The 22,706-nt window shown below is 41.1% G+C and overlaps 1 protein-coding gene across 3 annotated transcripts; it reads right to left on the bottom strand.

Annotated features, from left to right (window-relative positions):
* Window positions 1–7,051: 7,051 nt before the first annotated feature.
* Window positions 7,052–21,853, bottom strand: mier2 (mesoderm induction early response 1, family member 2). Of its 3 annotated transcripts, none has more exons than XM_047588142.1 (13): window positions 21,494–21,853; window positions 20,218–20,383; window positions 19,507–19,620; window positions 19,162–19,273; window positions 18,283–18,362; window positions 15,092–15,161; window positions 14,369–14,514; window positions 12,848–12,929; window positions 11,425–11,519; window positions 11,193–11,323; window positions 10,368–10,510; window positions 9,781–9,875; window positions 9,033–9,176 (listed from the first exon to the last, which is right to left on the bottom strand). In XM_047588142.1, exons 2-12 carry the CDS (start codon window positions 20,242–20,244, stop codon window positions 9,823–9,825), a joined length of 1,053 nt encoding a protein of 350 aa, XP_047444098.1. In that variant the 5' UTR covers window positions 20,245–20,383; window positions 21,494–21,853; the 3' UTR covers window positions 9,033–9,176; window positions 9,781–9,822. The 3 variants fall into 3 exon arrangements, with proteins under 3 accessions (XP_047444096.1, XP_047444098.1, XP_047444097.1); XM_047588141.1 differs by having other exon boundaries at window positions 9,781–9,878; window positions 21,494–21,852; XM_047588140.1 differs by lacking the exon at window positions 9,781–9,875 and having other exon boundaries at window positions 7,052–9,176; window positions 21,494–21,851.
* Window positions 21,854–22,706: the final 853 nt, after the last annotated feature.

Below are 22,706 nucleotides of genomic sequence, written 5' to 3' on the forward strand. Positions count from 1 at the left end.
AGGTGGCCTCACGCAACACAATTTCACACAAATGTATATTAAGACATAAGACAAGACATAAGATGTTTATTTAGCCCGCGTATGTGAAATCACCTTGTCGCAGTAGCACAGAATCAGGTAAAAAAATATATATATACACACAAAAAAAGATGATATCAAATTTGGAAGAATGTACAAAATATACAAGAATATACAGCACACTGATAGTCTGTATATACAGTGTGGGCTGAGAATTAAAAAATATGCTAAGGAATATATAAAATAACTGCTAAAATTATAAACATGGACAGTGAGGTAGTTACTGCATGGTAGGCAGTGGAAAGGAGCGAATTATCTGTAAAAAGGACAAAACAGGTCTCAAAGACAAGTGCGAGGTGTGAGTTATTGTTGACTCTGGCTGCTGTTGTACAGCCTCACGTCAAAATGGGAGTGTTCCTCCTTGCACCGTGGATGCAGCACTCTGCATCCATCTGGAAATGAAAAGAAAAATGCAGAAAAAAAAGCAATGAGATACAAAAGTAACAAATCCACAGCGACGGCATAAATGTGTATCCATGCTTTTCTTCAAGCGTTCACGCACATACTGTGCATTTTCAGTCAAGTTTGATTAAAAAAAAAAGATAATTTACAGTGTTCTTTATTGCACAGATTAGTCGTTTTAGATGTTAAAATATGAGCCACTCAATCACTGTGGGCGGCGGAAGAGCAGTTACATTGCTAGCCCTGTGTTGTTCTTAGAGGGAGCCCACTGGTAGATAAGCATAGGTAAGCATATTATTATTTCACACGAGGCTACACAGAATGAGATAAAGTTCAGCCTCATGATAGTCTCGTCAAAACTGTCCCCTGTGGTTGACAGAGTGAACGGTGAAAACATTTGTTCAGCTGTTCTACCTGATTACAGAGTCTTTCCTAATCAGTCAGTGAAACCTGGCCTGGAGAACAGGAGGACAGATGAGATAAAGTTATAGTTCCATAGTCACATAAGGTCTTTTCCTTCATTACTGCACTACATACGTGCTCATTGTGTACTAATGTAGCAGAAATAACGTCACAAATTCAAGTGTCTTGTCCTCGTTCCCTATAGCTCACCTTTGATATTAGCGTATTAAGTTGTTTTACAGTAAATCCAAACCCAGCTGTGTGCTAAACCTCCAACAGCAGCTCAATCCTGCTGCTGTGTGATATACATAGTAAAGCCTGTGGCATGATGTGTGTCCAAGGCAGAAATGTGAAACCTCATCTGGTCAGTACAAATGGGATTTATTCACAAAGAAATAAATAAAGTATACACATTTCTGGCCGACCTCTTTAATGAAGCGACCCCTGAAGGTAATATCTTGTCAAAATCTGCAAGGAAGCGTCAAAAGGGCGATGGTTCTGTGTCCACACCATGAAAGGCAGGTTCATCCTGTCCTTGACCTTTGTGTGATCCTGGTCTCTGAGGGGAAAGAGGGCTGACTTTGGATCAAGTGTTATTTTTATGTGCGTATTTGTGTTGACTTTGTTGTTTGTTCGTTCTTCACTCACCGTTCTTTTACAGGACGTGTGTGTGCTTGGGCTTGCCGTCTTGCTGCATGACCCGCTGTCTCATCAGATTCAGCATATGGATGTGACGGACGTCTTGACATTTTCTTATAATTCAGAAAGCATTGTTTCGTCGGTGATGGTAAGCTGTCCTGGCCTAGATTCAGCAAAGCAGGCCCAAACAAGGACGTCGCCACCCCCATGTCTCACAAACAGGGCGAGGTTCTGATGCTGGAATGCAGACTATTGTGGGTCTTGCCTCTGGAGTGATCTCTGTTGGTCAGCCACTCATGTGGTCTTAAAGTTTCTCTATTTGTTCACAATCTGTCTGACTTTGGATCCGGAACTCGTTAGAAAGGGTTATGTAGCCTTTTCCTCCTTGAGGACAGACAACGGCCTCAACACTTCATCTGAGATCATACAGCTCAACATGTGTGTATATCGGACTGTGACTCTAATGTCGCTTACTTACTTAGGAATCTCACTAATATGTAATATTGGATCATTTTTCTGAATAAGAAAATACACAAGTATATTTTTGTTTGGGTTCTCTCTGTCTCTCCTTGGAAAAATCTGCCAATGTTTTGAGACCTTTTCATGCAGAAATGTAGAAAATTCAGAAGGAAAACTTGTAGGCGTCACTGTATATTTCTGTCCCTCAGTCACTGCTTACTTGCATAGTATAAATATATGAATCAATATACAGTGACTCAGTAATGGTCATTAATCCAGAATAATTCTGGGTTTGACCTCTTGTCCAATCCCTTCCTTGTAACGCACAGTATGTATGACATCACATGTCCTTAAGATGTCATTGTGATGTGACTTATGCTGCACATTGTGATCAGATTTTCTCGCAATGTTACAAACACAACCATCAGCCTTCAGTGAATTTCACGTTGGTCCTCATCTCTTCATCAGTTACATATAATCTCTTTAAGGTAACACAATGTCACAGTGTTTTTATTTTTTATTCAGTGTTCATCTTTGTCACCATCAGTGTAGGACAACAATGGCCCAGATTTACAGCTGGAAGCTGCTGCCAGAGCTCAAGCCTCTTCCTCGTCCAGATTTCTGGCTCCGGCGATCACCTGCCCCATTAGCGCACTCTTGCAGTATGTGGAAGATTTAATAAGTTCATCAACCTACAATAGAGGCTTGTGTGCAGGACACAGTTGCGTTGATAAAACGTCTGGCTAACAATAGACAAAGCTGGTGACAAAAAAAAATGCAGTGCCTGTTAAAAAGTCATCTGTCATGTGATGACCCTCGAGGATGAAATATGATGTTGTGCACACAGGTGAAGGACGCTTTGCCCAAAACCAAAGAGGAGAAACTTCACGATCTGAATCCAGGCGGCTGGATCATGGTAAGAGGCCTGAGAATGAAGGATGGACAAAGCACAGAGATAGAATTGGTAAAATAAAGCTGAATGCACATCATGTGTTTTTAGTATGAGTACGCTGATTTCTCTTCACTTTAAGAAGGTGGTGACATAATCTCATGGAATTTGTCCTCACATGAATTTAGTGAAGTCCAGTCTATAAACAGCTTCAAGAAACACCCAGATGCTTTTGGAGTGATATTCCTAGACTGACATATTCTACTTTAACATGGTATAAAATAATAATGTGGTGTTGTTGACTGAGCCTCAAATAAGGAGCATAAGAATTTATGGTTCAAATTTAACTAAACTGTCCCAAAACTAAAGTAATGTTCTGACAGCAGGTTAAAACTTCTCATGCCATGTGTTCATGAAGGAGGAGAGCTGAAGCGTCTCCATCAGATCATTCTGCTATAGTTTTGTTCATGTTTCACGGTAAAAATGGTTTATTGTTGCACAGCAGTGTGTTTTCACCTTCTTATCAGGGCTGTTTTTCCAGGACTAGTGTTGCAACCCTCTGGGGTTGAGATTCAGCTCCTCCATAGCACAAAGAAATCAATGTCAGAGAAGTGTTGTAAATCCAGACTCATACTCAGGTATTTGCTTCTGGAAATGATGCCGTTAAGATTGACACTGAATCAATCAAAGCATTTTGGTGCTTTTAGACAATATATATGTTCTCAGTGCCACTGTGAGTGATTCAATCCCACACACACAAGGAAGAGGATATCCGACCGTGACGTGACATTAATTATATCATCTCTTCACAACTGAAGCATTCTTGGAGGGAGATGGAATTTGTTCAGTTGAATGAGTTCAATAAATCCTCGTTATTATCGGTCTCAATCTGGAGCTTGGTGCAGTTCCAGTCCCCTCCTGCAACAGCAGAGTTGCTGAAGATGTGGAGAGTAGATCCAAACCAATCAAAAAACAAACAAAGCAAAACAAAAACATCCCGTGGAAAGAAGCAGACATGCGTTCTCAATGTTTGTCTCGAAACCAAACGCTGCCAGATGACTCTGTGTTAAACTGACTACAAAAATAACCGAGCGACAGCAGTGCTGCAACGTCCTGGTAGAGGATTTGGCCTCGCAGGAAGACACAATATCCAGAGTTGCCTCGAATAATTTTTATTAAATTCATTAAAAGTCCTCGCTACATACAGTAATGACTTGAGGCATCATACCTTCTTACAAAGTGGGCTTGTAATGTCAAATTCAAAAGCGTAAACGTGTTTGTTTCTGGTGAATGTGCGATCTGCATGAGGCACAACGCTGACTAACTTGCTTGCTGAACTGTTGTCCTTGCTGTCTCTGGAGGCTCCATAGGGTGATACACGCTCTATACGCTCTGTTGCCCCATTCCTAGACCTGCAGCCTCGGACCAACAGAGGGCACTGTAGAGTCAGGCAGTGAAGGAGAGAAAGCCAAAGCGATAATCAGCTACTTCTCAAAGGAGCTGGAATTTGTTTCCTTTTTGCCTGTGAAGTCAACTTGCTTGACAGGTTATTCATCCAGAAAACACAGCGATGGCCTGTGCATTCAGTCTGCTGATAGATAACCCATACATTTGTCCTTTTTTAAATGCCATTCAGAAGTGGTGGTGTGTGTTTGGAAAGTTTTTGGTAGAGAGCAGAATTCATTATTCATCGATCACAGCAAGTCCTGAAGAAATACCTGAGCAAAACAGCCCTAGGCCATCACACCATCACCACCACCACCACCACCACCACCTGATTTTACTGTTGGTTTGAGGTTTTTTTTCTGAAATGTTGTGTTACTTTTCCTCCAGATGCGATGGGACACACACGTTCCAAAAAGTTCACCTTATGTCTTGTCAGTCCACAGAATATTTTCCCCACAGTCATCTGAATCATCAAGATGTTTTTTTGTTGTTGCTGTTGTTTTTGTTTCGTTTTTTGGCTCTTCGTTCTGGTGGAGTCATATACAATGAACTTAAATGAGGCAAGTGAGGCCTCCAGATTCTTTGGCTTTTGTTGTTGCCTCTTTTGGATGAGTCGTTGCTGAGGTGATTTCGGTCAGCTGGCCACTCCTAGTTCATTATTATTCTTCAACAATGCCTAGATGACAAATCATCACAGACTGATCATGTAGAATAGATGATATTTATCACCTTTTGTAAGGAGGTTGCTCATCCTGACTGTGTCATCTATAGGGTGGAGGCAGAATGAGTTGCAGGGGAGCTGCCAGCAGAGTTATTTTTAGTCAGAGGGAGGCACGAATGGTACATTGTCAGTTTCAGTTGACACAGGGTGTCAGTCATACTCAGGAAGTTCATAGTTTTCTGTGCACTGTGAGGTTCATCTTAGGGAAAATGCACATGAAACCACCAGCATGGACCGGCTGTAAGACTCTTTAGAGGAGGCTGGAGGAGAGGATATACGCATGAAAGAAGACTGTCCTCATCAACATCAGCACACAACGTGCTGTCCAAAAGATAACCACCAGCATCATGTAATATTGCACATACAGCCATCAGCCACAACATTAAAACCACTGAGATTAGAAGTAAATAACATGTTCTGCTGGGAACCTCTTAGGCCTGGCATTCATGTGGATGTTACATGTACCCCCACCGCAGAGCAGTGACACTCCTTGATGGCAGCAACAGGATGCAGCTTGACACACACACACACACACACAAAACAGTTTAAGAACAACTCAAAAAAACGGATCCACCCCTGAACCCATAGGACCCAAAGACCCCACTAACAACATTCTGATACCAGACACCACAGGGCACCCTCAATATTTCACTGATTAAACCTCACAATTCTTTTAGAAACACAACCGGTATATATTTCTATGTGAAGATTATGTAAAGTCAGATGGCAAACAGCATACTAGAAATTTACAAAGATTTGACAAAAGCCTTCAGTCTAAAACGCTAGGTTAGATACAATCTCATAACAGCAGACTTGGACAGTTTAGATCATAGCATGTCACAACCAGAACAAGGAGCTCTGGTAAGATCAGTGTTTGTGGGTGGGGGTGAGAGGGTTAGCAGTCAAGGGCAAACCTGGAGTCTAAAGGCAGCATCCTCAAGATGCAGATGCTGTGGAGGATGCACAGCAAAGGAAAAAGAAGAGGAGACACTAGAATCACAGCAGACACTGGATAAATATGGATGGAGACAATAGAGACACAATATGTGAGTCTGAAGCAAACAAAACCTACTCTTCTAGCAAATAGAGAGGTTGTAGTTCACATTCCCTCGCACTTGACATTGCAAATGTAGTTAAGCATTTCACCACAGTACTCTAGGGAATAAAGCACAGACTGAGAAACTTACTTGATGAATGCTTAAAAATCTGGAATTCAAGTTTATGTATGTAACTATTTTAAATGAAAGAGGATTGTTGCTGACTGTGATATACAATAATAGCATAGTAAACATGTAAATGACTAAGCTCAGGATACCGAAATGTACAGGAACGGACAAATACTCTCAGACCTTTCTTCTTTTCTATTAGTGTAGTGTCCTCGGGCAGCACATACATAATACTCAATATGCAACATTGAAGGCCAGCAGCATAAGACACCTACACCTGTCTCATAAAACATAAAGCACATCCTTGTCTACATACTGTATTTACAGATGGCATTTATTAAGTATATGAGCAGTTAAGAGTTTCAGTGATGCAGATATTTTTCAGGAATAATTGGACCAGATACGTTTCAGACATTAGCCTCTGATGTATAGACAGGTGGGAGAGTTCTTTGCTGGGGTTCAGTGACATATCACTTTATCATGAACTATGAAGAACTTGATTTTCTATAGTGCCTTTCAAAGTACCCAAGGTGCTTCACGTAAGTGTGAATGGAGGGAAGACAAACTAAGAATGACAAGGAAATACTATGGTGAAAAGGTGGTGAATCCATTTATATGATGTATTAGTTTCACTTGTTCGATATCCTTATGTTTGCATTATGCTGGTGCATTCACATACTATGTTTATCCATATGAATGCCTCAGACAGTTGTTTGAAGTGGAACTTTCTACATGGTTTGAACCTTTATGACTGTGGTTTGTATTTTTCTCACTGGTTTCCCTGCTCAGAGGACACGGTTCATCTCACGAGCCAAACACTACGGCTACATCAGCCATCAAAGCAACACGTACAAGCAGCAATCCTTTTTAATATTTCCTTTGTTCAATTTAATTATTTTCTTTTTTTACAAAATATAATAATTAGAAACATAACAGAAGCAGTACAATATAGAAATTGCTAAAAGAAAACAAAAGAAACTTTAAGAATTGACAAAAGGCAGTCATTCTAGTGCTCATGCCTTCATGGTCTCGTCCTTAACACCCCCGCATGTAAACAGTCAAAGACTAAACAAACAGTGAAGACAGTGGGGCGAGATCCTTTCTCTCTGTGGAACATGTCAATTTTTAGACCATAAATCAAGATTTACAAAGAAAATGGATGGAAAGTAGTATTTTAATGATCATCCAAAGACCACTTATGACATTATAAATAATCAAATGATATTTACTGGTACTCCCATTCTTACACTCAAAGAATTCCCACTGTAACTATGTTCACTACTATCTGGACTCATTGGTTGTCAGTTGCTTCTTTGCTGCTGGTTTTTAAAGAGCTCCTTTTCATTCAGTCATGATCTGTTGTTCCAATGTTGATGAACAAACTTATGAGGTATACCCGCTTTCTGGAACAAGTCCATGCGTCTCCGATAATTTAAAAGAAGCAGAAAGAACTAAACCAGATGTGAACGCCTCGACTCAGTGAAGGGACCTTCCAAAGGAGAGCAGAGGCTGCCTGAACTTCCATGTTAGGAGGATCTTTGGATCACAACATCTGTCATTGTCTTTAGACCAACAAGCTAAACCAACGCAATCATCAGGCCTGACTGTCCCTGTTCTCAGAGGATCAGGTGCTGATAACGGTCTACGAGATCATCAAGTTTTAACAACTCCAGAAACGTTTGCATTCAGTGACCATTCTTAGCATTTCTCTGGAGCCTATTTTGCATGTAAAACAGCCTCTTCTTGTTACTGATGAATCAACGCAGTAAAAATGGTAATCAAAAATGACAACAAAGCAATGCACCTTTAGAGATTTCTATATGAATTTGCAGGAGAAGTCAAGGATGACTTCCACAGAAGCAAAATAAAAATACAAAAATCTGAAAAAGCATCGGTGCTCCTACACTGTTCCACATTCAGAAAATGTTCTTCAGTTCCAGGTCTTCATATTCAAACTAAACCCTTGATTAAAAAATGAATCTACAAACAGGCAAAGTGGATGAGGCAGGACCCCCCATCAACATTTATATAAACTGTGGTATGAGTGCAGAACCGAAATGGTCGCAGCAGCGAAAGCGCTGACTGATATGAAGAAAATGTGTCAACTGGCTTTTGTGGTGAGAACCTTGAAATATCTGAGCAGCAGTCAAACTTTTCCATCCTGACAGATAAGAAAACAAAGGTACAGTGGAGAATGCTGTCAATTATTTATCCGTTTTAAGAAAACCGGACAGCAGCTCTCCTCAGTTGCACAGTGCTTCCACAGGTATGTGATCACTGTAACCAATCAACAGAACTGCCCTCAGACGGGCTGCAAAAACTATTAAAAAACACTTACTCAGTGCCTGAACGTACTGATCAATACACTCATCATCCCACAGCGGACTAAGTTCTTTTTTTTTTCTCTGCACAGGTCAATTCTTTTCCATTTTTTTCTTTAAACCTGGAATAAAATAAACACCAATCAAAGATCTCTATGGAGGGCAAATTACAAAGAGTACCACTCAGTTTAGATTTTCCCCTCACTGTGTGAGAGAGTAGGGATGCTGGACGGGGGAGGGGTGCAGAAGGCTACCAAAAGCCTGGAAGTGTGACGGGAGGACAGCAGATGAGGAAGGTGAGGCGGATGGCAGGCTAAATTCTACCTGCAGCCTAAGAGGGGCGCCAGCCCCGTCGTCTACTGCGCCACAGTCAGGGGCCTCAGAAATAAAAGGTCCACCGTGCATGTGAAGTTGGTAGAAACAGGAGTTCGGGAGGCTGTGGTCGTCATGGCGGGATGGGGAGCTCCCGCAGGCCCACGGGGAGCACTGAGCAGAGGGCTGAGACTGGAGCTGTACTGGAGCTGAGGGACAACAACCGTCTGAGCCAGGATCCCGCAGGGCGTCCATGGATGGGAGAGAGAAGGGACATCCAAACAGCTGCTGAGGACATTCATCACCACACAGCTCTGACAGCCCCATCAGCAGCTCACCATCTGCACAGAAGTGAAGAAGTTCATAGGAATAAAACTTCTGTAGCTGCAGACATAGACTCTTTAGCAGATTTATTTGTATAAAATTCTTATCTTATGTGTTTCCTGAATAAAAAATTAAAATTAATATTCCATTCAAACGTAATTTGGTGAATGTGCAGAGACAGTATCATTAAGGAAAAAATGTACAGGGATGCATCAAAGCAGTGAGATATCAGAACTCTTGTACCACATGAGCCAACATCGAGTAAACCAATTGTTTTATAGCAACACCAGACAAAGGTCTGGACGTACCTTCTCATTACTGTAAAATACAAAACACAGTCTGGTTGGATTAACGCTTTTTTCTCCTTTTTTAGTTGGTGCTGTACGTCTATTGTGGCGAGTTTCTATTTATTATTTTTGCACACAGCTGTATTAAACATATAAAACAGAGCATTGATGTATGTATAGCCACAAGAAGTTACTTACATTAGACATGTTCCTTTCAGCTCAAATTTGTGCTTGATTATCTACCACAGATATTCAGTCAGCTTTATTCCCAATTATCACATTATTTCTTCTCTCTATCTCTCTGTCTACTCTCTACTCGTCCTGTTTTCATTACCTGCAGGCCCAGCCTGCTTTCTGTGGCCTGTCTGGACCGAGGTCATGGCTTTAAGAGAAAGCGGGGAGTTCGTCTGCGCCTGGGGCGACCCTCTTCTTCTGGAGCACCATGTCAACATGCACAACGTGGACAAACGTGGACAAACATACACAACACAACACACCCCACACACACACACCCACACACACACACACACACACACACACAGATACAGACATGCAACAGACGTAAACCAAGAAAACAATGTGTTGAAACAACGGGGGGGAGACAAAAATAATGAATACACGTATGCGATGTTAAAATAAAAGGCAAACAAGGTAATGAAATTAGGAAATTCAGCAAACAAAGTAAATTCCATGATATGACTGAAAATCACGTGCTTTGGAAAATACAGTACCTCTGACATTGTATGTATATGGTTTACGTACAGAAGCATGGGCAAAGATACAACGTCTTTAGCATTATTGGAAATCAAACTCAATCCCTCACACAGGCACACAGAATGGTAGCTAAATGGTAGAGCTACAGTAAGTGCTCTATGAATGCTCTGAGTTTCCAGAATCTGAAGCACCACATCTAATTATTACCTTGCTTCTCCAGGTCGGTGCTCGAATGTGGAGGTAAAGTTGACTCCAGCTGCCCAGAGCTCACGGAGCTGTGAGACAACAACCCTGAGGAACCGTTACTTCCCTCTAGCTCCCCAACCTCCCCATCCTGGTCTCCATCCTCCCTGCAACACACAACCACTGTCAGCATAGGAAACTTTACAGTAACAGTAAAGCAAATATGCGTTTTATACATTCTATGGATCAGTTTCATATTTCTTCAGCATAATAATTACAGAATTTGATGGTTCTAACCAATCTTTTTAGATCATCAGCAGAGGAACACTTACTGCACATACAAAATAAACATCACTTCTTGTTAGGAGGAATTCATTTAACAAGATAGTTCCCAAAGACAGAGTGACATTTGCCAACAGTGTACTAAAGGAAACAAACCAGATGAGGAAACATTTTATGATGACAGGATCCAATGTGGATTTCTGTTATGGCAGAGTATGTTGTGTAAAGCTACAACTTCCCTAAATGAAGAAGTCAAGTGATTGAAAAAGACCTGGTTATCTGCACTAAAGGATTTGATGAGCTGGTTAGAGAGCACCGAGAGGAAATCCTCATTGTTGGTACAATTAGAAGCCTGTTCTGAGTCAGAAGGCACAGTATATAATATGAAGACACCCGACTCAAAACCTCACAAAGTTCCTCTCTTCCCTCATACAGAATGGCAGAAATTACCCTCTACACACTCCATCAGGAGGCTTCCTGTGGGGCATTTAACACTGGACCACGCTCAGACTATACTAATCCTAAATATTTAGTCTGACTTATTGTTGGTGTCTGACCAGTACTCACATGCTCCCTGATTGCAGGCTGTACTTCTTACGGGTCAGCCGGGTGGCTTGTTGTGTGAAGTACATGTGTCGGTCAGACTTCTTCCACATGTAGTAATACTCCACACACTCGCCCACAGAGCGCGTTCGTACCTGAGGAGAAATATATATATATATAAAAAAAAGGTTCAAAATTCAAACACGTACAGTGGGTAGATCATCAGCCAGGATTCATCCAGATCTGGAGGACTCACCTTATTAGCCTGAATGAGGTGGAAGTTTTTCCCGTAAACTCGATATCCGTGCTCAAAGTTCCTACACTCCTCTTCACTCCAGGAGCACAGCTCTTCTAAACACAGTGAATAGCAGCAGCAGATTCATGGTGTTACATTTTACATTTTCACCGTGCTATTTGACACAAACCACGTGAAACACACAAATAACAATGACAACCAGTCTGTAGGATGTAGGGGAATCTATTAGCAGACATGCAATTTGTACTTTGCAATATGTAATAGGTTTTAATTATATCTCTAACTGTTGTGTGTTGGTTTAGAAAGAGTTTTGATATTTACATAAGAATCAGCTCCTCTTCCAAGGAGAACACTGTTTCTATGGAACAGACAAACCAACTCTAGAAGGCATATACCGTGTTTTTGTATTTAAATGTTGGCCACTGCAGGTTTTCTTATAATGAAGATATTTATTTAAAATTCAAATGGGTACAGCTACAGTCCTCAATCAAAGGTCTGGACCATCATCATGTCTCCTCACGTTGAACTGTAAAATTAAGCCAATCATTTAAATAAAAGTGAGTGTCTTTTTTCTCCTCTTTTTAGTAAACTCTATCCACACAGACTCATCCTGTATTATAATAGCCAGTACTAATAAATAAAATAATAAACAGTCTCAATGCTTCTGAACAACTGACATATTTAACACCTCCTTTAATCTCTTCTGCCAGTGGAAACCAATTAGTGGCACCAGTTTCTGGTCAAGCAAGTTTCTGGTGGGTTTACCCACAGAGTTTTCCTATTTAAACCTCAAGTTTCCACTAGTCTCTCAGAAGTGAAGAAGCTGCTTGGATGAGTGGCGAAACGTCTTCAAGAAATTCTACAAGTCCAGTTGCCTATATTCAACGTCTTTTGTATTACCATGACCTGAATGACTGAGAACCTTCAAAGAAAATGGACAAATTTAATTTACTGAACAGCAGATGATTCACAAGAAACGCAACAGGTCTTTGGGTTGGCTGGGCTGCTCATCCAGCTGGAAGGGCTGAGTAGGTGGCACCAAGTAAAACGAAATTTTATTTGCATCAAGGTCGCATAGGATCAGGAGGTTGCATAGTCTGGGTCTTAATCTGGAGATCTGTCCTACATGAGGAGTGAGGGAGCATTAAGCTCACTGCCAGATGACACCAGAGACACGATGGTACTTTAATCTGCAGCTTCACTGCTGAATAAAAGGTCATGAGGTCATCACTGAACTGTTCAGTCTCTGTGGTGCTGAACTTAGCATCTTGTGTAAAACTACAACTGCAAATAATGGTGAGTGAAATGACACTGCCATGACATCCTTGTTTGCAAAACTGACAACGCTTCATTGTCTTTGAGTATTTAACAAATACGCATGAGGGCAGATTAAAGACAAGTAGGATGACGGGACGGGTCTTACCAGTGAACACTTTCACATTGAAATGTAATCGCCTCAGTGCCTCTTCTGCATTGAAGTTGCACTTCACTAATTCATACAGTGCCTGGGTGTCGAGAGAGAAAAGGAGAAGGGCAAGTAAATAGACTGTCATATGATGAAACTTGACATCTTTCTTTAAAATTAGTTTAAATTAGAGGAACTCCAGAGAACGGGCAAAGACCAAAGTGACACCACCTAATGCTGGATAATCATTTCAAGAAAAACAGATCAAGATCAAGATCACTGAAGCATGGTAAAAAAGCCAATCAACTACCATGGCGACTATGCTGTTACACTCACATTCTCCCATTTAGTTGGGGGTTTAGCACATTATACTGCAGAGTTCTTTAGTGCTGAAGGTGGGGAGCATTTATCAGAATATTCAATATTTCTGTATAAAAGTGACAGTGAACATGTTAGACAGTAAGCAAAGAGACCCAGTCACACTTGCTTGTTCATTTAAGAAAATGAATCATTTGTATACATCTTCAAGGTGAGAAAGTAAGTGAACCCTTGTATCTGGTGTGACCTGCTTGTGCATTATATGCCTCTGATAACTTCTGATCAGTTGTCTATAGCAACCTGGAGGAATTTGGAACAAAACGGCATCAGTTCTGAGACCTGTCTCCTCACACTGAACTGTTTTGTTCAGGTCCTTCCAAAACATTTCTATTGGATTAAGGTCAGCACTTTTTTCCTTTTTCTTTAAGCTTCTTTTTCGAACAATTTTTTGTGCTTGGGGTCGTTGTTTTCCTGCAGTTTCTCCTACATTAACATTAATCAATGTGAGAGAGGCCTTTAGTTGCTTAGAAATTATGCTGGGTTTCTTTGTGAACATTCTGTTGTCACTATTATGAACTACTATTCTGATCTATTACTATTATGTGTGTTTCTTTTGGAGTGATTTTTGTTGGCTGACCAAACCTGTTGAGGATCACAGTTGTCTTAAATCTCCTCCTCCTCCCTTTGGTTCCAATCTGTCACACTGTGAATTTCTGGATTCGACACTTTTTAAAGATAGTTTAGCTCTTTTTCTGAGATCCTCAGAAAGCTCCTTTATCTGTGCCATCATACACTTCCAATAACGTGTGTGAAGATCAGACAAAATCCTCGATTTTAAATAAAACAGGGCACTGAACGACACCAGAGGCTCACTAGAAACAACTCTGAGCAGAAGGATTCAGATGGCCTACAAATGAACTTGTACACTTACTTTTGCACCCGACAGACCTGTAATATTGCCTAATTTTCCTTAACGAAAAATAAAAGAACATACTATTTCAGTTTTACTTGTTTGAGCGAGTTCTCATTGTCTATTTTTAGGACAATGAGTGTGATAATCAGCTGTTGTTTTGAGTTATTTAACATCAGAAATGTAAATTCTGAGTGCAAATACTTCAAAGTTGTACTATACATGCTACTAATGTTGGCAGCAAACCTTAAGCTCAACACACTAAATGCAGATGACAGTGTTTTCTACGATGCAATGTCACGTTACTTTACCTGTTCATTGTCTTGAACAGTGGCCCCTTGTGTGCATACTGCCCCCTCATGGCCACATGGTCTGTGAGCATTTAGCAAGAACTCCTCCACCTCCTGCACGGGGAGAATCCCTGGCCTCCAGAGCAACTGGTCTTCACTGCTGTAGGCTGGAAGAGAACCAGAGACAAAGAAAATAACAATCAGAATCAGAATTACTTTATTGATCCCAGGAGGAAATTACTTTTCGTTACAGCAGCTCCTACTCAAAGTGTTAAGAACAAAGAGCAATGTAGGCAATAGGAATAAGTGAGAGTAAGTAGAAAATTATAGTAAGAATACACACAGCAATGTAAAAAATATAAGAAATATATATCACAATATGTACAAGTACAAGTGAACCTTTGTTCCGAGTTGTTGCTCTATAATAACATTGAATATGGGGTATTGCACAGCAGGAAATTATTGCACAGAAATTACTGCACATGGAAAGTCCAGAGTCCAATAATATATGAGGAAATATGCACAAGTATATGAAAATAAAGTGAACATGAGTTACTGCACAATATCAGTATAAATATGGTTCTAAATATGGATTATGCAAATGAAAATAAATGATGAACAGGGCCACTAGCCCATGTTTTTTTTTATATGTATTTCTGGTTAGGAATCTTGGAATCAAGATTTTATTCGAGGTTTTAGTGTATTAGACTTAATCTACATGGAGCTGTTATTTCAGTTTCTTACCTCTCTCCTGATAGGGGCACGGGCTGAATGGAGGGATTTTTGCCTGATACATGGAGCCAATCATGATCTCCTGAGAAGGAAAGTAAAGTTAATACATCGTAATAAAAACTGATGATTTAGTTGCAATGTGTGCTGCGTGGTAGGCTTCTTTGAGCAGAACTAAAACCCAAGGGCCTGGCCACAACCACATCCCAGTTTTAAGCAGCTGAGCTACTTTAGCTTTGGAACTGATAAGATTTTATCCCACTGCTCTTTTCTCTGGTTTGCACATACGATACGAACAACTGAACATTATGAAGGACAGCATTTTTGGCCAACCTATCAAAACATTGTAGGTCCGTCTAAGTCAAGTAACATGTAAGGGGGTTAGTTTGGGTTCAGTTGTTTAAGCAGAGGAATTTTGATAGCATTGGACAGTCCTGCATTAGGATTTTATTTACACTCAATGCCAATAATTGGTGCCAAGGCAGGAAGCAGTATAATGTTTAGATAAATATATATAAATAGGGCCTTTTAGGGCTTTTAGGACCAAATGTAAGGCATATCCATTTCCAAATATTTTAACATTACTGTTTTTTTCTCTCCCATACAAAGTGCATCATACTGTCCAAGAACTCTACATAAATGCGTCTTTATATAATATACCTTGGCAAAACGGAATGTGGACAAATTTGTTGGCATCCTTTTATTAAAGAAAGAAAAACCCACAATGGTCATTAAAATAACTTGAACCTGACAAAAGTAACGAAAAAAACATTTACTGAAACAAAAATCCTGGTTCAACAGGATAATTTTAAAAAAACAAACTAATAAACTGGCCGGGACAAAAATGATGCTACCAATAACCTAATATATTGTTGCACAACCTTTCGCGGCAACCACTGCAATCAAGGGATTTCTGTAACTCTTAATGAGACTTCTGCACCTGTCAACAGGTATTTTGGCCCACTGGGGCGTGTCTTTTCCAAGCTGCATGTTTCAGCTCTATCCACAGATGTTCACTAGGATTTAGTTCAGGGCTCATGGAAGGCCACTTCGGAATAGTCTAACATTTTGTTCTTAGCCATTCTTGGGAGTTTTTAGCTGTATGTTTTGGGACATTTTATCCTGTTTGAGGACCCGTGACTTGCGACTGAGATCAAGCTTTCTGACAGTGGACAGCAGATTTCAATCCAGATCTTTAGATTGCACAATTCGAAACACCTTGTACCAGATGCAGCAAAGCAGCCCCAGAACATAACCAAGCCTTCTCCGTGTTTCATTGTAAGTACACTGTTCTTTTCTTAGTATGCTTCGTTTTTCCATCTGTGAATATAGAGCTTAAGTTTATGATTTGGAGTGTGAAAACCTCCTTGGTCATCTTCCATTAAGTCCACAGACGCATGGGGCAATCACTGATGTACCTTAACCTCGGAGTTCATCTCTAATCTCTTTGAAAGTTGTTCCAGGATCTTTGGTTATCATTCCTATTATCCGTTGCCTCAATTTGTCGTCAGTTTTCATCTTGTGGCCACGCTTTCTGTGGTCCATGTTCAGTCTGATACACAGTTAATTTTGAGGATTGTTTTTTTATTATTATTATTTTTATCAGTTTCAAGCTGTCTTTTTCTTTTCTTGCAGAGTGCTGTTCTCTCTGCCTTCCTCTGTACCGTGTACATATCGGACTTCAGACACACTACAGACAGCTGCCGCCTCCAGAGGTTTTCTGACGATACAGCCATTGTCGGCGTGTATCTCAGGGAAACCACCTGGACTACAAGGAGATCATCACCAGCTTTGTAGGCTGCTGTGCAATGAACCACCTGCACATCAATGCCAGACAAAGACAAGACAAAGGAGGTGGTGATCAACTTCAGCAGGAAACCACTTCACACTACACTGGTGAACATCCAGGGTTTGGACACTGACGTCATTTAGGAATACAAATACACCCTGTACAAGAAGGGGCCAAAGTCGTCTTCAACTGCTGAGACGTCTTTGGCCCTTCGTGTACTCTTCAGACTGAAGAGGAGCTAAGCAGCTCTTTCAGCAGCAGACTGCTGCATCCATGCTACAAGACAGAGCACTACAGCAGGTCCTTCATCCGGCTTCATCCGACATCAGGCTGAACAACACCAGCCAGAGTCAACAATAACCCACACCCAAGATGGCTTTGTTGGTTTTTACGGTTATTTTTTGCACAAACCACTGTCCAACACATTTTATAATCTTTGTAATTATTTACCAGTTTTAATTACCACCACAATATCTATGAAGTGTCTTTATGTTTCTATTTTTCTCTATATATCTATTTTTCTCTAGGGAAAGGTACCAACAATTTTCTCCATGTGTGTGTTTTTCCTTTCCTGATACTGATGCTCATCTGCACTTCTGCACTTGTCAGGCATTTTTTGATTTGACGTCCAATAAAATGCTTTCTCAAACTGTTATGTTCCTCCCTACCCTCGTGTGTCATCTTTACCAGCAGCACTGTCAGCTTCAGCTCTTGGTTCTAACATGTATGGGCCTGCTCAGGCAACAGGAGCAGACCAATCAGAGCAGCAACTTCCTCAGTGCTAACCTATGATCTGGAAACACCAAACTGACGCCAAACTACCTCTGGATCAAAAACGAGTACTTCAATCTACAGCCATAAATACAGTCTATGCCTGCACAAAAGGAAATAATTCTTCAGACCAGTAAGTGTCAGGAGTCTCAGTTTGTCATTCAAAGGGGGAAACTGGCAGAGCTACCATTTGTTGGGAGGCTGTGATGCGAAGAATGGGAAGAATGAGTCTTTCCTGAAAAGTTCAATGTTATTGTATCTGAATGTTCAGATGAGATGAAGATGAAAAACGAGACCTGTCTGTATGTGTGCCCTTTGAGCTTTGTCATTTTGATTACTTTGGTCACTTCCATTTCCCTACTCGTGCACATTCGCCAAGGTGAACAACCAATCCAAGTGATTTCTCTCACAGATGCACTCTGTGGCTGATTCAACATGGACAATCTGCCGGAAAGCTGTCGACAGGGGTCCAAATAGTGGCAAAAGTGAAGGAGGGCCACACCATCAAAACTACGGCCACAGGCACTGAACGACGGCCTGGCACAGGCCAATGGCCGACCGTCACCACGGGGTGTCATCACGTGTAGAGGATACACAGAAATGTGTGGAAACAAATCACACTGAACTTTTACTTTCTACGGCCTACCTTGTGCTCTTCGTTGGAGGGAATAGAGGCATCATCAGAGTCCTCATCTGATGAGCTGACTAATGTGTCTTTGTCTCCACCTTAAAAACAACACGTACAGGAGAGCATCAGCTGATGACCAAAAAAAAAGAGAAAACTGTTGATGCGAATTTAAACCAAAGATTTCTGCTGACAAATCCCAAAACCCTAAGACATAATGGCTATAATAAAAGCAAAAGTGTAATATACAGCATCTAACTCAGAGTGAAACACAACGTAATAAAACAGAAAACTGTGCTCAGTTAGTGTATCCTGGATATTTAAAGGAGAAGAAAGCAAAGAAGACCAGTCATGCATTTGGTTTTCATTATATTGTAAATATATTTTCATTATAATCGACTCTGCACCAAAATCTTCCCCATGTCCAAACAGAATGACCACACAAGTAAGTAGGTTTCAAGACATTTAAACTCCTCAATTTTAAATATATTTCAGTATCTTCGACACAATTCTGTCATATTGAGAGTAACACGTAAAGCCAGTGCATGCAGTCACGCAAGAACACAGAAATCAAACAAAGTTTACTTGGAATTTCCTGATATTATAAAACCTGGAATTCTATTTGAAACGCACTTTCTACCTGTAAGTAACAATCTGCAATCCCACTAAAGCACAGACTTAAAATTGGCCTGTGAGGAACATTTCCATTAATAACAAAGTGGTTTTTTTTTCTATTGGCACAACTGTCAACAGTCTCACTAGAATGAGGCCCCGGCTGTTTCATCTGAGCTGACGTTGTGAAACAAACCATCCCTTCTCTCACTTTTCATTTCTGGGAAAAGTGGGATTAATGTAAATGTAATACAGTCATGTGTTAATGTATGCGTCTTTGTGTGCTACCTTGGAGGCGGCGAAGCAGATCTGAGGTGTTTGAGGTGACTGAGGGGGTGAGATCATCAGCGGATGATTCTTCTTCCTCCTCCCCAGGATAGAGATCCTGAGTTATCTGATCCTGAGCAAAAGGAAAACAACAGAATACCACAACATAGCAAATCATTAGCAGCAGAGAATATAATATCAAGTATGTTCATTTGAGGTTTAATAACTCAATTTTACACTTTAGACTGACTCTTCACACAGCTATTCTACCATGATCAACTTTAGTTCATATTCTGGTGAAGCAAGTAAAATGAAATAAGGTTATGGCCACAGGCATGTGCTGCTGTGCCTTGGGTGGTGTCAAACCTTGTCCAGTGTCATGTCTGGCAGGCTGGCAGCCATGTGACAGGTGTCCTTCTCTGGATCTGATACTGTGTAGCCGTAAAAAGCCAGCAGCTCCTCCAAGGGAAGCTCACTGGCCTACAGTCACAGCATGGAGGAAGATGGCGACAGGTGGAGGGAAATGATTGGGGGGGAAACAAGGAGAGACACCACAGACATGTTTGAATTACTCCCACATATTTTTGAAAACAACATTCTCCAGACGTCTGTCATTTTAGTGATCTCAAGGACACTCTCTGCATTTCTTCCGTCCAAATAACTCTCACCCAGCTTGGACAAAACACATTATCTTTACTCAAGGTGATTTCAGCCATACAATATCCTGAAAAGTTGCATGAAAATAATCCAGTTGCCTGAGGTTATGGATGATTTGGTCCCTCAGACTGTCTTGTTTAGTGTAGTTGGTTTGAAATGTTAACTTAAAAAATCAACTCTAATGAAAAAACGGTTAATAATCCTGTAAATTTGCTTAGTCATTTAAATCAAAGTGGAATTCTCCCATTATTATTTAAGGATAAGGTGCAGCTGCAACACTGATTTTACACTGGTCTAAGGCCCTTTCACTATATTGATAAAGAATGCAGCAGAATTTGAAAGTATTAGGTATCAGTAATCAGAGAAGAATATGTTGTTAAAGCTGCAAAACAAAGCTCTGAAGGCAGAACTGGACCGTACAGTTTGGGATTGCGTTGCCATCTTCATGGGCCAGGGCGCTTCTCCTCCGCCTCCTAAGTCCTGTCAAGACTTCCACTCCTCCTGCTGCGGGCCTTCATCGCTGTTTGTCATCCAGTGTCCACTAGGCCACAACCTCTGCGCTAATGTTCAGATGCTTTACACCCACCTACAAACACACACACACAGAATTATCTCCATGTAGCATTCAAAGTCACGTTGAACAGGACCGGGAGGCATTACAATACAATACAATGCGACGCCCCCGAGGCCCACCGTGCTCATGGACAAACAACGTGGGATCACATAGTGGCTGATCCCAGCTCATCCCATTACAGATCAGCTGACTCCTGACTTTCAAACCGCCCTTTTTCAACTTAGGAGACCTGTTGCTCTTGGGACTACTGATGGGCCGACACAGACAGACTGTGGTAAGTGTGGTAAGTGTAACTGTAATATAATCTCAGTTTAGAGACTTTAACCCACCTACGGATTAGTCAGGAGTCTCGCTGGGATATAAAGCCATAATATTAGTGGTTTTCCTCTTGTATAAACCCGTTTCCAATCCCAACTCTGCTCTAAAGTGATTAGGTGAAGAGGGACATACTGTGTGTCTAAGATGAAGGCCACACAGACTTGAATACAGAAGAGGCAAAACTTTAGTTAACAAACCACAGACTGCACAGTGATCTAGAAACTGCACGCAAAGTGCTAAATGGATTAGAGTCCACTTCTAAAAGCGGTAAAAGTCCGATAAAATATCTAAATATCTCTCCTAGTCCGTCGAGCGCTGTCTGTCTGACCAGGGGCGCTTTCCTGTGACTTGGTGCTGAACGTCTCTTCCTCTCTCCGGCACAAGAAGGAAATAAGTAGTTCTCAATATTTCCGAAAGAGACGGTCGGAGTTTGCCGCCGCCGAGTCATGTCACGTCTCCCAACTTTTTCACTCAATCCGTCGGCAGGACGCACCTGAAATACTTCAGCACCACCGTGTTCGACCCCGCCGGGCTGCCTATTGTTTTCTACGGCCGTACTATCAAGGCAGAGGGGAATGGCTCTTTAAAGCCAAGAACGCGGAGAGAGGCGATACGCTGGAGAGAATCTCCATTTCTGCCCCCGCTTCCCAGTTAAATCGCCTTCGTAGCTCCCTTTCAGCCGCCGCTGACCAGCCGGCGAAACGGCCCACAGCCTTGTGTACCACACGGAGTGACACAAGTCTTGAATTCGGCTCAGTTTCTCAATCATTTGCCTCATTACAGCCCTCGTTTTCGCTCACTTACCTCCGCCATTCCGTTTCTGCGCAAGCTGACTGACTATTGCCCGGATGTTGTAGGTCTGCTACTCTGTACAGCTCCGTTTATTGCCGCAACGATCCGGCAACAGCGGCTGTGCTGCAGCTTTCTGTGCACATTGACTTTTTCACAAGTCATTTTTTTTTGCTATTTGTGTTTCGCTTTAATACGCATTTTAGAATTTCGTCATAATTTAAAATAACTTTTTTAAAAAAAGCTCCTTCAAACACCAGTTTCGGTATCACTTCGTTTTTTGCTTTCGCTGTAATAAATATTTTTAACCATAAACAAAGAAAGAAAGAATGGAAAATTAAAAATGAATGCTCATTCTCGTTGCGCATTCATCCTGTGTCGCTTTTAAACTTTTAAAGTTAAATTCCATCCCTCAGCCGACATGTGGACGCGTATGTCTGAGGCACGCGACTACATGGCTCGTGCTGATTATGTCGATGAAGGAGGGGACAGGACATGGACAAAACAGATAAACATGTCCTCTGTGACTCTGTCCTCCTGTCCTCCACGGGACAGGACAGACATGAGACAATGTATATGTTGAACCCACGTGATATTAGCCTTCTGAACCAAAGCAAATCCAATCATATGATGATGAATCATTTCATGCCCTATACAAGGAAGCTGTCATGAGACACAAACCAAAGAAAATAAACAATCCTATAATATATTACATAAATGTAATTATTTTAACAGATTGTTTGTTTCTTTAAATACCTTTCACTGACACATGTGTGGTGTGTTATTCTCTGACTTTGTGTTACTGAATAGTATAATTTAATCCTTCATTTATGGAGCTTCTTTTTATATCATGGCTTTTCAAAGTTGACTGATAAGTGAAAATAATGCACTGTCAAGAAATGTATAAATCAAATTTTAAAAGGGAAAAAGTAATAGAAGCCAAGACATCACATGGCCTCAGAAGTCTGTCACCATCTGGATCTGATTTCAGAGCTCCTGTAGTTTTGTCTTATGGATCAGAACTACATGCATCCCCTTTTCTAGAAGGCTTGTCCACTGTCTTTGTACTTACTTTTCGACTTTTTAACTGGTTGATTTCCAACTGTTCACGTTTCATCATCCCTATTGTGCGACTAAAGGTATTTCAGTGAAAAGAACTCAACAAAAGCCCGATCCACACAGAGAAAACAAAAACAAAGCTCATTTGTTTGGAGGGAGAGTGTGGCTG

The sequence above is a fragment of the Mugil cephalus genome, chromosome 6, assembly GCF_022458985.1.
Source record: "Mugil cephalus isolate CIBA_MC_2020 chromosome 6, CIBA_Mcephalus_1.1, whole genome shotgun sequence".
Lineage (NCBI taxonomy): Eukaryota > Metazoa > Chordata > Actinopteri > Mugiliformes > Mugilidae > Mugil > Mugil cephalus.

What these genes read in the sequence shown, in the direction of transcription:
- mier2 (XM_047588140.1), bottom strand. Translation starts at nt 20,244, where the DNA reads ATGAAGATGGCAACGCAATCCCAAACT. An exon ending in TGGCAACGCAATCCCAAACT is followed by an intron (nt 19,621 to 20,217) that starts GTACGGTCCAGT and finishes CTGTGACTGTAG; the next exon opens with GCCAGTGAGCTTCCCTTGGA. An exon ending in TCTGCTTCGCCGCCTCCAAG is followed by an intron (nt 18,363 to 19,161) that starts GTAGCACACAAA and finishes GTTGTTTTTAAG; the next exon opens with GTGGAGACAAAGACACATTA.